A 13,568-nucleotide genomic window follows, 5' to 3' on the forward strand; every position below is an offset into this window, starting at 1 on the left:
TCTCTTTTTGTTGTTAAATACTAAATGTTAAAGACATAAAGCATGCATTAGCAGCTTGTGTGTACTGTCTTACAAAGGAGAGCACTCACTTTGATTGTGTGTTGTCTTTTGTGGCAGTAAAGATCCCACAGAAATGACGGTAAAAAAGATTTCTACAGATCTTTTAAGCCAACAAACAAACTTAGCGAAAGCAAATACCAAGTTGCTGAGATGGGGAGACAGGCTTTCTTGTACAGTAGTTGGTCTCCATCCTCCACTCCCCGACACATGGACCACCACCACGCAACACCTGATTTGGTGTGAATGCAGCCTAACTGCCGCTCAGATGTGATTGGTCGATACTACTTTGACTATAAACAGACTACAAATGGAAACCAGAACTCTTCCAGTATCCAAATCTTGTCCTGTTGCCTGCAGACTCTGCATACATATACAGATATGTGAGATTATGTAAATGGTAAATGGACTGTGCTTGTGCTTCTGAACACCAGAGTTGTGGTCTTTGATTTTAAAGACTAGCTTACTGCTTATCCATATCCACATCCATTCATGTTCCATTACATATGTGTCTATGTGTCAGTCAGTGACCTACCAGCCCTGGAAATAGTATGTACCTACAATTCTTTCTCCTACTTGAAGGGTTGAAATGTCACTAAAGAGAGAGAACAGCCACATAACACTTACAATCACGTTTACTTGTCTTTTTTTGCCTATGGCGAAACCATATGCAGCTGGTCGTTACTTTCAGTTGCTGCTTCAATGGAATACCGTTCTATTCTGGGTACCTGACGAATCTGCAAGCTCATATTTTAATAACTCGCATTGCGATTGGGTTTGGCAATGTCAGGCTATCATCGTTCTCGTCTGTCATTCTTTTAAATAGACTCACAGGGGGCACTGAGGGCATATACGTTTCAGTCTCTCTTCTCAATCAGTCTACAGCACCTTGCACAGTGACGGGGCAAGTTAAGGTTAAAACTAAAGGCAGTCATGTGTAAAGGTGTTGAATGGCTGAGAACAACCAGCAGCTGCTATCTTATAGCCGTATAGCCACCGCCCACCTCCCCCTTATTTGATGTTCTTAGCGGGGCCTGATGGAAAGGGCTTACTGAAGATTGACCCAGTTTACATGCAGATATAAACTTCTAATATGTGACATAAAGTCCAGTCCCTCTGCTAGCTTTAAGCTTAAACAACAAGCTCCTCCCAGTTCCCACTATGCTACTCAGCAAAGTGTCATCCATCTACTCTACAAGCCAGTCTGTCATGCCTCTTCGAGCCAACCCCGGACCCTAGCCTATCAGAGCGCAGCCTAAGCGGGCCTAGTGACCTACATTCATCCCTCCACATGCTTTCCTCTCTGTCTCTCTGTCCTCTGTCTTTCTCTTTCTGCCGCACTATGAGGTTTACAAGGATAAGGTTACTGTATTTGGAGTGAGCGGAGGGGCCTGTGTTATGTCATAAGATACTCCGTGTCGTTCATTCCCTAACTGCCTGCTGACCTACTATAGAAACATGCAGCACCTGTTAGCGTGGAAGGCCACATGTTGCATCAACACCAGTCATTAGGCCTGTCCTGGGTAGGCTGTGTATCATGTATGCAGTGTTGAATCTTGTGCACTGGAAGATAATGAAATACTACTCAGAGGTGTTGATGCTAATAATGATGTTATCAGTTTTTAGTGGCCTGACTTTATGGATGGCAATGTGTGTAGCTTAGTCGGTCCAACAATTTGATCCAGAAACTGAAACATCTCAACAGCTACTGGATGAGTGTTAATGCTGTGTACATACATTCATGGTACCCAAAGGATGGATCCTAACAACTTTGGTGATTCCCTGTCTTTTCCTGTCATGCCACCAGCACTATATATGAGAATCTAGGACAATAGCTCACCATCTTAAATTTTTGGTTGGAGAGTTTGGTTGGAAAAACCTTTTGTGATTCTTTACCACCCCTTGACTAACAGCACTGCGAACAGGCCTACAGAGCCAGGACTTTTGTTGGAGGCAATGTGGAACCTGACTGGCAAATCATTGTCATGTTTCTGGGCATTCCCCAAGATACAGCCGTATTGGGCAAGAGATTGCAGCTGGGATTCATAAGATAATTGGGATGGATTTAGTCTATTCATTTGTCACATTATACTTAGGAAATATACCTGAAACTGTCCCACACAAAGATGAATATTAAGAGATACTTTTGGCAAGTAGCAAGAAAGCCATAACTTGCAAATGGTTGCAAGTTGATCCTCCAACATTGGCCCAATGGCTGGGGATTATAAATGAAATTTACTGTATGGAAATATTTACTTTTATTTTAAGACTTGAGGTGGAAAATGTACAAAATACTGGGAGAAATTGATGGTGTACAAACGCTGTTGAAAAAAGTGTGAAACTGAGTGGGTTTACATGGACAGTTTAATTGCCTTTTCATTCGGAATGAAAGCTCAGTCCTATTAAAAGTGATCTTGTAGACACCTAATTCGGAATGAAAATGGCCAATGCGATTGAAAATTCAATCCGATGTAAGGGAAGTCTGTTTCTAATTCTGAATGAAAGAATTTTGTGTGCATGTATACACTCATTCCTCTTTAAGTTCATTCCGGTCTTTCTGCTCATGCTGGTTTCCTTGCCCTTCTGGCGCGATGACGTATATAGCGCGCATAGCAACGGGCTGAGATAGAGCAGTTGGACTCGTTGCACTCACTGGTTTCCATTCGCCACAGCACGGTCTTCTACCTCTCTTCTCCTCCTCAACAGACGAAGCATTAGCAGAACAAGGTTGTTGTCGTACTGCTGCTTCAAGAATATAAGCAAAACAAGCCTGAAAAAGGCACTAAGAACGGCGTCGTCAAGCATCTTGTTATCCGGAGCGAGGACTAGTGTTTTCTTTCGATAAACGTAAACACGTAACATCCGCCCCACCTCCTATCCAATCAGAAACCTTCCCTGCCCCAAACCTTGCACAGACCCAAATAAAGGCGATTAAACTGATCTCCCGTGTAAACCCTCATTCAGAAGGAATATTTCCCATGTGAACTACCTGGAAAGACTTTAATTCCGAATGATTTCATTCAGATTTTTTTCATTCTGAATGAGAAGCCATCATGTAACCGCACCCACTGTATGCCAGGATATAGGTGAAAATGCACTGGGATTTGACCTTGTAACACCCAAGGCAACTTTATGTTCTCTGTTTCTAAAATAAAAAAAGAATGGATTGGCAAAGAAATTGGGACAAACATTCATGGTTCCCAGATGATGTATCCTAATGACTGTGTGTAGATCTTTCTACTTTTCCTCTAGTGCCACAATCAAGTTGTCATTTGTGGTTTTGAATGAAAGGTCATAACAACTATTGCCATGACATTTGGTGCAAGCATTCACGCTCCCCTGAGGATGAATTGTGCTCACTTGTGATTCCCTGACTTTAGGTCTTGCACCATCATTAGGTAAAAGTTTTAGTTCAGATCATCATCGTTTATCACTAGCAAATATTAGCATGCTAACACACTAAAGTAAGATGGTGAACATGGTAAATGCTACACCTGCTAAACATCAGCATGTTAGCAAGCTGACGCTACAAATTCAGACAGAGGTGACCTTAGAAATGAATTATCATCTCGTCTTCCTGCCTGTCTGCGTTTCCATATCACCCTTTGACCTCCTTGTCTTTCCCCCTCCACCCTCCTTGTCTTCTGTCTGCAGTCTGATGAGTGAGAGTGCCGGCAGCACGCTCCTCCACCACGATGGTCGACATGGAGAGCCACTACCATCCCCCCTCGCCCCTGGAGGACTCAGTGCTGGGCAGCCCCCTGTGCGCCGATGACGACTTCATGGGCGGCATGGAGGAGCTCCAAGACATCTCCCAGTCCATTGACAATGACGCCCTCAGCTCCTTTGATGTCCCCGAATACCAGTCGTCCAGCAATGGCTCTGAAGGTTCAACTGTTCTAGGTGAAGTCAAATGATCATTGGATTGAAATTGAGATTACTGAGAATATGGTGACATGAAAAATGTTGGGTTTGCTCCCATACTGTTATCCTGCAGTTTACAAAGTGTCCCCTGCAGCTCAGCGTCTCCTTGCCATTGTTGTTGTCTCTCAGTTTACCATCCTTAATCCCTTATTTGCTCCATCTGAATGTTCAGTAAGAACATACTGTACACTTTGGCTAATTTAACCTCTTTGTTGACCTACAACAAAGCTGCGCTGCAATCCTTCGACTGCCCTTTGTGTACTCAGATTGTCTGATTCACCCACCCAACAGTACCTTGATCTTAACCGGTTTGTCCTTGTCTCTGATTTCCTGAGTGAGTCGATGCATTTCCTGCCAGTTACTTTCCTTGTTTCTTCCCTTTTTCCCCTCCTCTCTTTCTCCTTATCTGCTTCTTATTTTCTGCGCTGTTGTTGTACCTCTCTGTCGTCCTGCAGCCCTTCTCCTCGCCCCATATCCAATGAGGAATTCACACATTCCTCAGCCACCATGCACCACCTCTCAGGAAACATCCATTTTGCTGCTGGGTTTCCTCCTGAATAAAAGTCACATGGACATCTGGGAAATTTATGCTACTACCGAATTATGCAACAAGCGAAGAGGCTGTGAATAGTCCAGAAAGATAAACATTTAGTGGGTGAATAGAGGGTATGAGTGAGGGAGAAGGAATGAAAGGAGAAATGTGGGGGGAAGGCATCACGGAATCATTTGATGATGTCATGGAAAAGCCAGTGAGAGGGTGTTTCGGATTTATGGGTGTTTAGGAGTGCTAACAGTGAGAGACAGAAGAAACACTGACATGATTCCCTTGTCCACAGTCAGTTGAAACATGTGCACTTGCACCAGGCAGGAACACAGCTCAGGGTCGGCTGCCAAATGCTGCTTATCCCTGTTCTGGCGTCCGTCCATCAACTCATGTGGCTTGACTTAGTGCCACTGTTTTGTACCTTTTCGTGTTTGCTATTTGTGTACCAAGTGAGATCTGCCATCCATGTTGCCTTCATAAGGCGAAAATAGAAAACTGTTGACAACCCCCATGACCTGTCATCCATGAGAAGGATGAGTAACATTTCTCCAGCGTTGTTATGCTTATGACAGGCAACACACCACGGACGACATGCTATTATCTCTGAATAAATAGTTGTGAAGGAACAGACTGTCTTTGTCAGTACAAGGAGGTCAAGCTATAGATCAACCTGTATCCCATGTACTGTAGGCTACACAAGCTCGGCAGGTTCACGTTAGTTTCTCACCTTCATACCATAAATGCAAACCCTCACGATGTTCCAGGAGACCGGTTTGTTATTGCTCTCTCACAGTTTCTACCCAGGGTCACAGTTCACCCGTATTTCTCCCGATTCATGAGGAACTTTCACACCGTTTTATTCCTGTTTCTTATCACAACCTGTTTCTGGCACTGTACAGCGTTTATAAGCCAAGTCCTATGACGCTAAAGGTCTAACGTTTCCTCCAGGACGCCAAAACAGCTACACCAAATGTTACTTCCTGGCCTCGTCCGCCTCAGTGAGTGAGACGGAGAGAGAATAGGAGAGTACGGATATACCTTTTCCAACAAAAATAGTGCATGTATGCAGGTTTGTTTGGGTTTTTTTTCAACACGAGTAAACCCGCTAAAACAGGCTGTAGACTCCTTTCCCATTGCCAGTAGATCAGAGGTGTGTACATGGCTCTGTATACCTTTCTGTGTGTGTGTGTTTTTTAGAAAGCAGCATGGAGGCCTTTAAAAACTTCACAGCAATTACTTCTTTTATATATCTCCTGCTTATTCGGTCTCCTTTTCAAACTCAGTGCAGACTAATTTGAATCGATGTTTAAATGCTGCTTGGGCGGAGACAGACAGTATTTTGTGGTGCTGCATTGAGGGGCTAAAAACAACGCGTTCGCCTTTACGTAGTGTTTTTATCAATGCCGATCAGAGCTAAAGCCAATAAATACCCATGACTACTGCAGAGTCATTTGACCTGGGTGTGAAAGCTGATTGTAACCTTTCCCATCACACTAAAAAGCCAGATGTTAGGGACGAATAATTCTTGATTCTTTCCTAAGAATTATTAGAATGTTTTACATAGAAATACTTTTGCAATGTACTTATTATTTTGCTATTTTCGCTCTTCAAAAGTAGCAGGAAGTGCTGGAAACAAGGTTTTCTGGGAAAGGAACCCCCAGATCCCCAGCTTTGGTTTTGAAATCCTCCCTATTTTTGAAGTTTTAAGGTTGGCAAGTAGCTTCACACACACCTGGCCAGTCACTGTGTAATGGCCGTGCTTGGATTCAAATCCATAGAGCTACAACAGTTGTGGATGGCAGCTCCGCATATTCAAACATTAGAATGGCATCAGGGGACAGGGTTTTAGTCGCTGTTTAATGTTCTGATAACCACTTCTTTGAGGCACCCTGATGGTTGTAGTCCATGCGGAGGCCAGCGTCCAGTCACAATATATATATTTTATATATACATATATATAATATGAATATTTTTCTGAACACATGATAATGAGAATGATCGTATGTGTACAGCAACAATGTGGAAATTATACCTACTGACGCACTTAAGTCTGTGTGTGCCCACTTTTAAATCAGATGTGATTGTACCATGTGGCACTGTCAGAGGGGCCAGCACTGCACAAAAACCTCAAAAACAACTGTTAAAGGGATAGTGCACCCAAAAATGAAAATTCAGCCATTATCTACTCACCCATATATCGAGGGAGGCTCAGGTGAAGTTTTAGAGTTCTCATAACACTTGTGGAGATCCAAGGGGAGAGGGAGTAGCAACACAACTCCGCCTAATGCAGGCTGACGGCGCCCCAGATTCAAACGTCCAAAAACACATAATTGAAATGTGCACAGAGAGGCAGTCAGAGCTACAGGCTACAATGAGGCTAAAAACAGAGTTCAAATGACGTTTTTCCAAACAACTTTTTATGTCGGAGCTTCAGGACACTTGGATCACTACGGACGAGCAGTATGGAGATATTTTGTGTTTCAATTATGTGTTTTTTGGACGTTTGAATCTGGGGCGCCGTCAGCCTCCATTAGGTGGAGTTGTGCTGCTACCCACTCTCCCCTTGGATCTCCGCAAGGGATGTGAGGACTCTAAAACTTCACCTGAGCCTCCCTCGGCATGAGGGTGAGCAGATAATGGCTGAATTTTCATTTTTGGGTGCACTATCCCTTTAAGGTGCTCTTGCGCAAGATGCTGTTTCACCACTAGATCTGTCTTGTGCACAGCAGGAAAAAATGTTGATTTATTTGTGGTTTTCTTTGCAAAAATGGCAAAAATCTACCCTTTATAAAAGCTTAAAAACATTTGAACAGATAAGGTGGGCAATGCTTTGAATTTACAGGAGTATATAGTGTATTTATCAGGGGATTATTTTCAGTATTACCAACAGTAGGATGGGGTATTTGAGATTGACTCAAAATAAACTACATGGGGCACGTTAGTCATAGTGACGAAATATGCCATCCGTTGCCACAATGTGGCTCACTGATGTGTTTTTGATTAAACAACAATGGAAGAAGAATCACTTCATTGCTGGTTTTGGTCTTTTAATGGGACTTGTTGACAATGAGAACAATTATATAACATCACCAGTTATCCTTTAGTTGGCTTTCAGTGCAGTGGTTAAAATGTGTGTATTAATCAGCGGCAGTCATGCGATGACACGTTTAATAACCCATGTGCTTGTGTTTCGTAGATGCCCTGACGCCAGCATCCAGCCCGTCATCGGTTGTTTACGGGATGGCGGCGGGCCAGGAGGACTTCTCATCTGCCTCCTCATCGCTCAATCTGGAGTGTCGGGTTTGCGCTGACCGAGCCTCGGGCTACCACTATGGAGTCCACGCCTGCGAGGGCTGCAAGGTGAGACGAATGTTACTCACAATTATGCAGCCAAACAAGTGATTGTTTATGTTTTCATTCCTGATATTTCACATTAGACATTGTGAAGATTAGACTGACGTAAGGATCAGTAATTGAGTAGCTGGGTCTTGTTATTGTGAGGACTGAATCTCTGTTCTACTTACTACAGCTTTCTCTCCCTCAGTCAATATTTCTGTCAATATCCATCAATCGCTTCCTCCCAAAGTCAGCCACACACAAGCACAGACAAGCTGAGAATCACAAACAGCCTTCTGAATCCACAGTAACCAATTTCAGGAAACTGCCTCTGGATGTCTGGCCTGGCATGTCCTACTTTCTTCAATGTGTCTTGTGACTAATGACAACTTCTAAAAGCGCCTTTACACGTGGTCGCTCAATAATCTTTGAGTTAACTGTTTACCAATCATGTTGAAGAACAACCCAGGGCTGTTAAAGTAAAGAGGCACCGAAGGACAAAGATAGTGCAACTTGAGGTGTGTGTGTGTGTGTGTGTGTGTGTGTGTTGTTGAGCCTATGTCGTGTATCTGTATTATTTTATATAATATTCGTATCTTCTATCACTCCCTGAAGGGAAAGAAGCTGAAGTGAGAGATTTTTCTACACCTCCGCACTGCGAATCCACTCAGTGCGGCTAAATGTATCAGCCAAGACAGCAGTGGGAGTATGAATGTCAGGAAGTGATACATAAACTCAGCAACTCCATCATGTCAACACGCTGTTACATAAACATTCACATTGAGGCAGGCGCTCACTGAAGTGTATCTGTGTGTGCAGTTGGAAAGTGATTATGTCTCAGTGATAATGCAGCCGTGGACATATTGTATGTATGTGACTGTGCGTCCAATGCATCAATAAAAATAAATATCTACACTGGACAAAGGCCTTGGTCGGTCCACAGGTCAATGTCAAAGCTATCCGACCTGTGCACGCAGAGCTGTAAAGCAACAGGTTATCACAGAAGTCAAGGCAAATTTGTTTAGCTTCTTCGACCTTTGGGAGGTAGTCAATAAAAGTGCATGTATCAGAAGTGACCTGTGAAGTGCCAGAGGGTAATGGTGAAGCCCCTTCTTGCAACATTAGCTGGATACGTGTCAAAATGGGCCAGCAAGGCTTGTCACATTTCAACGGCTACTCCAGAATTGCAGCGGCCATCTTTTATGTCAAGGTTGACAGAATCGAGGTGATGGGAAAGGAGGAGAGAGACAGGAGAAAAGCTACGCAGGCCTCCCACTTTAAAGTGAGCCAGGATAGTTAGTCACAGTTAATGGTATGCGTTTTAACATCCAAGCCTTTACAACGCTCCAGAGCAGTGCTCTTTAGCCAGAATTCTGTGGATGCCCCTGTTGTGTCCTCTTCAGCTCTCAGTATCCAGTAAAGCTGCTGTGTGCTTGTAAATATTTGTAATGTAGCGTTAAGGGTTTTTTCTGTGACTCTTGAAGACTGAAAATATCACGACTGTGTGACCACCTGTATCGACCAGGTGTTTGGTTCAAACGGATCCTTTAAAGCCGTTACAAGGAACTTTTAACTGGATATGAAAAAGTCTCTCGTTTCTGCTGATGTCTGTGCGTGACCTACAACAGCAAATGAGACCATCGGTGTGAAGATAAGCTATTTCTATATAGTGTATATCCATACCTTTAGGAAACTGTCTCCGGGTCCGCCCCAGGTCGCTTCCAGGACGAAACGATTTACGGCACTCAGACGGCACACGTCATCTTACCTAGCTGCTTACATTTATAGTGACTCTTATAAATAGTCGCTATTCCTCCTCCTCGACCCGACGTCCGCGGGGAGTTAAAATAGCAGCAATCATCGGGTAAAAGTTCTGTGAAAGCACTGGACTCACCAACAGTCAGCCACGTCTCAGTCACACAGAGAAAATCCAATCCTCGGGAAGTCAGGAAATCCTTCAGGATAAACGTTTTGTTCGCTAGCGATCTAGCGATAGGAGCGGGGGCAAAGTTTTCCCCAAAACAAACACATGCGCGAGCCAGGTAAGCGTCTTTACGACAATACGCGCTAGAGCTCATGGGAAATGTAGGCTTCATTCCGGCAAAACACTACCGCTTTTGTCTGCAGGGTCGCCAAAATCAACTCAAAATGAAAGTTCCTTGTAGGGGCTTTAAAGAACCTTGAAAACGTGGTTATTTCTCTGCAACATTAAATATTCATTCCTTCATTCATTTTCCATAACCGCTCATTCTGTTAGGGGTCGCAGGAGGGCTGGAGCCTATATCAGCTGACATGGGCGAGAGGCAGGGTACACCCTGGACAGGTCACCAGACTATCACAGGGCTGACACATAGAGACCACACTCACAAATTCACACCTACGGACAATTTAGAGTCACCAGTTAACCTGCATGTCTTTGGACTGTGGGAGGAAGCTGGAGTACCCGGAGAAAACCCACGCTGACACAGGGAGAACATGCAAAGTCTGCACAGGAGGACTCTCCCATCCTGGGGTTCGAACCCCCCAGGAACCCTCTTGCTGTGAGGCGACAATGCTAACCACTACACCATTGTGCCACCTATTCATTACTAAATAAGAAACAATCAAACACCTCTTTTCCACCAAAATTAGTGCAGATATACAGGATTTTTAAACACAGGAAAACCCATTAAATATAGGCGATAGCTTCCTTTCCCATTGCCAGTAGATTAGAGCTGTGTACACGGCTCAGGAGAAGATAAGTATTTCTACTGGTGTGTCACATTTGATGTTACGAACGCGCTGTAAAACAGGGTTAGTAAAGAGTAGAAAGCTGCATGAAGGCCAGTGAAGAATGTTAAGGGGGTTACTTCTTTTTATATCTGATACTTATTCAGTCTCTCTTTCAAACTCCGCCGACTAATTTGGAATAACGTTGGATGGAAATGGACGAAATTTCCATCACAGCTAATTGGAGCCAATCGGAGCTGGAGCAGATACCCATCGCTACTGCAGAGTCATTTGTCCTGCAATTGAAGGCTGATTGTTTAAGGCTTTCCCACTTAAGGCAAAAGCCAGATAGTCATAGGTGTTAGTGGGGGGGTTCCAGTGGAAAATGGGCTAAATTTAACATTAGGAGAAAAACATAAATAGCATTAGAAAAACATAATTGTTATTATTATTAAATGCTCAAAAACCCAGCTTACGTGCCTTATTAGGACTCTCATGGCATTTCAAATGGTGCATGACAGAACCTGGCTCACTACAATCCACTGACAAGAGCACAAAGAAAAAATATGTCAGCCATTTTAAAAGACACACATATGCACCTCATGCATTGTATCCCCCTGTTACTTAGTCGTGGAACAGTAATAGGAGGAGGCTGAGCTCTGTGTCGCACAGAGATACCGTACACCTGTTCTTTATGACCGTGGACACAGGCAGCGTCTCATGAAGCCCATGTGGCCTGAAGTTCCTGTCACTTTTGTTTTACGAGCGTATATGTGTGTGCGCACGTGTGGTTTAAGGTTAGCGGGTACGAGTCAGTCAGAGTTACTTAACATGCGCTCACGTGGTTGAAGCGTGTCAGTGTATTGAATGTCTGTGGGTGTGTGGGTACTTTGGCACACTGGGTGACAGTTTTGAATAAAATTGCAATTTCCTATTAAGTATGGCTAAATATGTTATTAAGCAATTCCCCTGGCCATTCTCCACTCTGCAGCCAACCGCAGACACGCCACTTGCTTCATCTGTTCCTCACCAAAGTTAGATGTTTCTTTTTGTCAAGGTTGTGTAAGCGAGAAGAAACTGATGGTGAAACTGTGGGTCTGATATTGTCACGCGGCGCTCATATGGGAATAAATAACTGCCTTTCTAAAAATAATCTTTGTGTTTCATAACAGCAGAGTTTATTAAAAGGTAATCTACTTGCCTCTGCTACATTTCAGGTTGTATTTGCTGTTGCATTTTTCCCAGGAATGCTTCACTCTTTGTCTGACTGAACTGGCTGGCAGTGTTCATGTCTCACTTATGAAAATAATTGTCAAAGTATATAAGTATAAGTGTAATTAAATGTTTTCCCTTTTCTCCTTCAGGGTTTTTTTCGGCGGACCATCCGTCTGAAGCTGGAGTATGACAAGTGCGAGCGCCGCTGCAAGATCCAAAAAAAGAACCGCAACAAGTGCCAATACTGCCGCTTCCAGAAGTGCCTGTCGGTGGGCATGTCCCACAACGGTGAGTCCTGCAGGGCAGGTCTGGGCAGTGCTTCAAGCCCAGCACACATACATACACACATGCATGGTTTTTGTTACTTGTAAACACACAGTAGATGCCAAGAAAGATTGAACAGGCACGTACACACATAATTAGAAGGAATAAGAAATCTAACACCACAGCTGAGTGTTAAGTTGCATGTTAAGGCAAGTCTCCAACTGAAGACTCATCTTGCCAGTCTTTAACTTGTACCCATTAAAACATCTGGACTATCTCTGTTTCCCCGCATTCAGAAACATACCACTCAGTTCTACAACTCATTCATGTGCAGTTTCATGGTCTGCTGCACCCTTTGCCGTGCTGGAGTCGTGTCATTTTTGTCATAGCTGAACCCACTGAACCCTCTTAGCTGCAGATATGTGAACGAGTAGGGAGGTCACATGACCAAGTCAGTCTATGCACCTGATTATGTGACACACAAAAACCCTCGTGGCACACTAACAGTCGACTTTGCTGCACAGACAGAAAATCAACAAAGCACATTTTTAAAAATCCAAAATGTCTAATTTATCTCATGATAGAAAACTTTGTCATCCAATAACTTAAAGCGTGTTGTATTTGTATTTATTTTGTCACTGGAAAAGAGCCTGCACTGTATTTTACAGCAGTAATACTTTTCCTCTTTGTTATTTAGGGTGTATATTTGTGTTTCTATGTGAAATCTGAGATTTAAAAAACACATTTCTTATATTTTAAGTCAGTCAGTAAGTTTTATTTTGAGAGAAAAATAATATGTACAAAATGTATTCATGTATTCATGTTCGTAACCGCTTATCCTCTTGAGGGTCATGGGGGGCTGGAGCCTATCCCAGCTGACACACCTACGGACAATTTAGAGTCACCAATTAACCTGCATGTCTTTGGACTGTGGGAGGAAGCTGTAGAATGAAGTAGAGAATTAATTTGTTTTCTGTCAACAGTGGCGATCCTAGACTTTGGGGGGCTCTGGGCAAGGAGGCCATTGAGCCCCCCCAAGCCCCCATAAAAATGCATTTAGTAAATTCAGTAAATTGGTAAATTTTGCTTGCTCAAATTCTAGTTATTCTTTTAGAGAATAATAAATACCACCATGTGCATACACGTCTCTACATTTGAACATCCAGCTGTAATACTGGAGCAAGAAAGGTCCCTACTTAGGAGGTTTTTGGGGCAGTGGCGATGCACTGTATAGTTCCTTTATGGGAGGTTTATAGCCAGGGGGCTCTTTTCCCCAGTTTTTTTGAAGGGGCTCCAAACATGTTCTTGGTTTGCCTCTCCTGATGGTGGGCTCTTGCTGATCAAATGCTTTAAAATTAAAGAAATACTCTCATAATTACTTTTGTTTTGAGAAACTGTGGGGTTTTTTTTTTGTATTTTTTATTTCATTTTCATTTATTTATTTATTTATACAGGAAAGGAATTAAAAGTATCATCGTGTTACAGTTAAAACTGGCCCCACTCAGTTGAAAAAATGATT

At 43.2% G+C, this 13,568-nt stretch overlaps 1 protein-coding gene across 1 annotated transcript in view; it reads left to right on the plus strand.

The window, feature by feature from the left end:
- The window catches only part of pparab (peroxisome proliferator-activated receptor alpha b), a 49,626-nt gene that overhangs the window by 18,808 nt on the left and 17,250 nt on the right, over positions 1-13,568 (plus strand). Inside the window, exons 2-4 of the mRNA XM_050073646.1 lie at positions 3,712-3,960; positions 7,722-7,885; positions 11,935-12,073. Coding sequence (XP_049929603.1) covers positions 3,753-3,960; positions 7,722-7,885; positions 11,935-12,073 — 511 coding nt within the window. The 5' untranslated portion in view covers positions 3,712-3,752. The remainder of the gene's footprint in view (positions 1-3,711; positions 3,961-7,721; positions 7,886-11,934; positions 12,074-13,568) is intronic.

Source organism: Epinephelus moara, chromosome 20 (genome assembly GCF_006386435.1).
Source record: "Epinephelus moara isolate mb chromosome 20, YSFRI_EMoa_1.0, whole genome shotgun sequence".
Lineage (NCBI taxonomy): Eukaryota > Metazoa > Chordata > Actinopteri > Perciformes > Serranidae > Epinephelus > Epinephelus moara.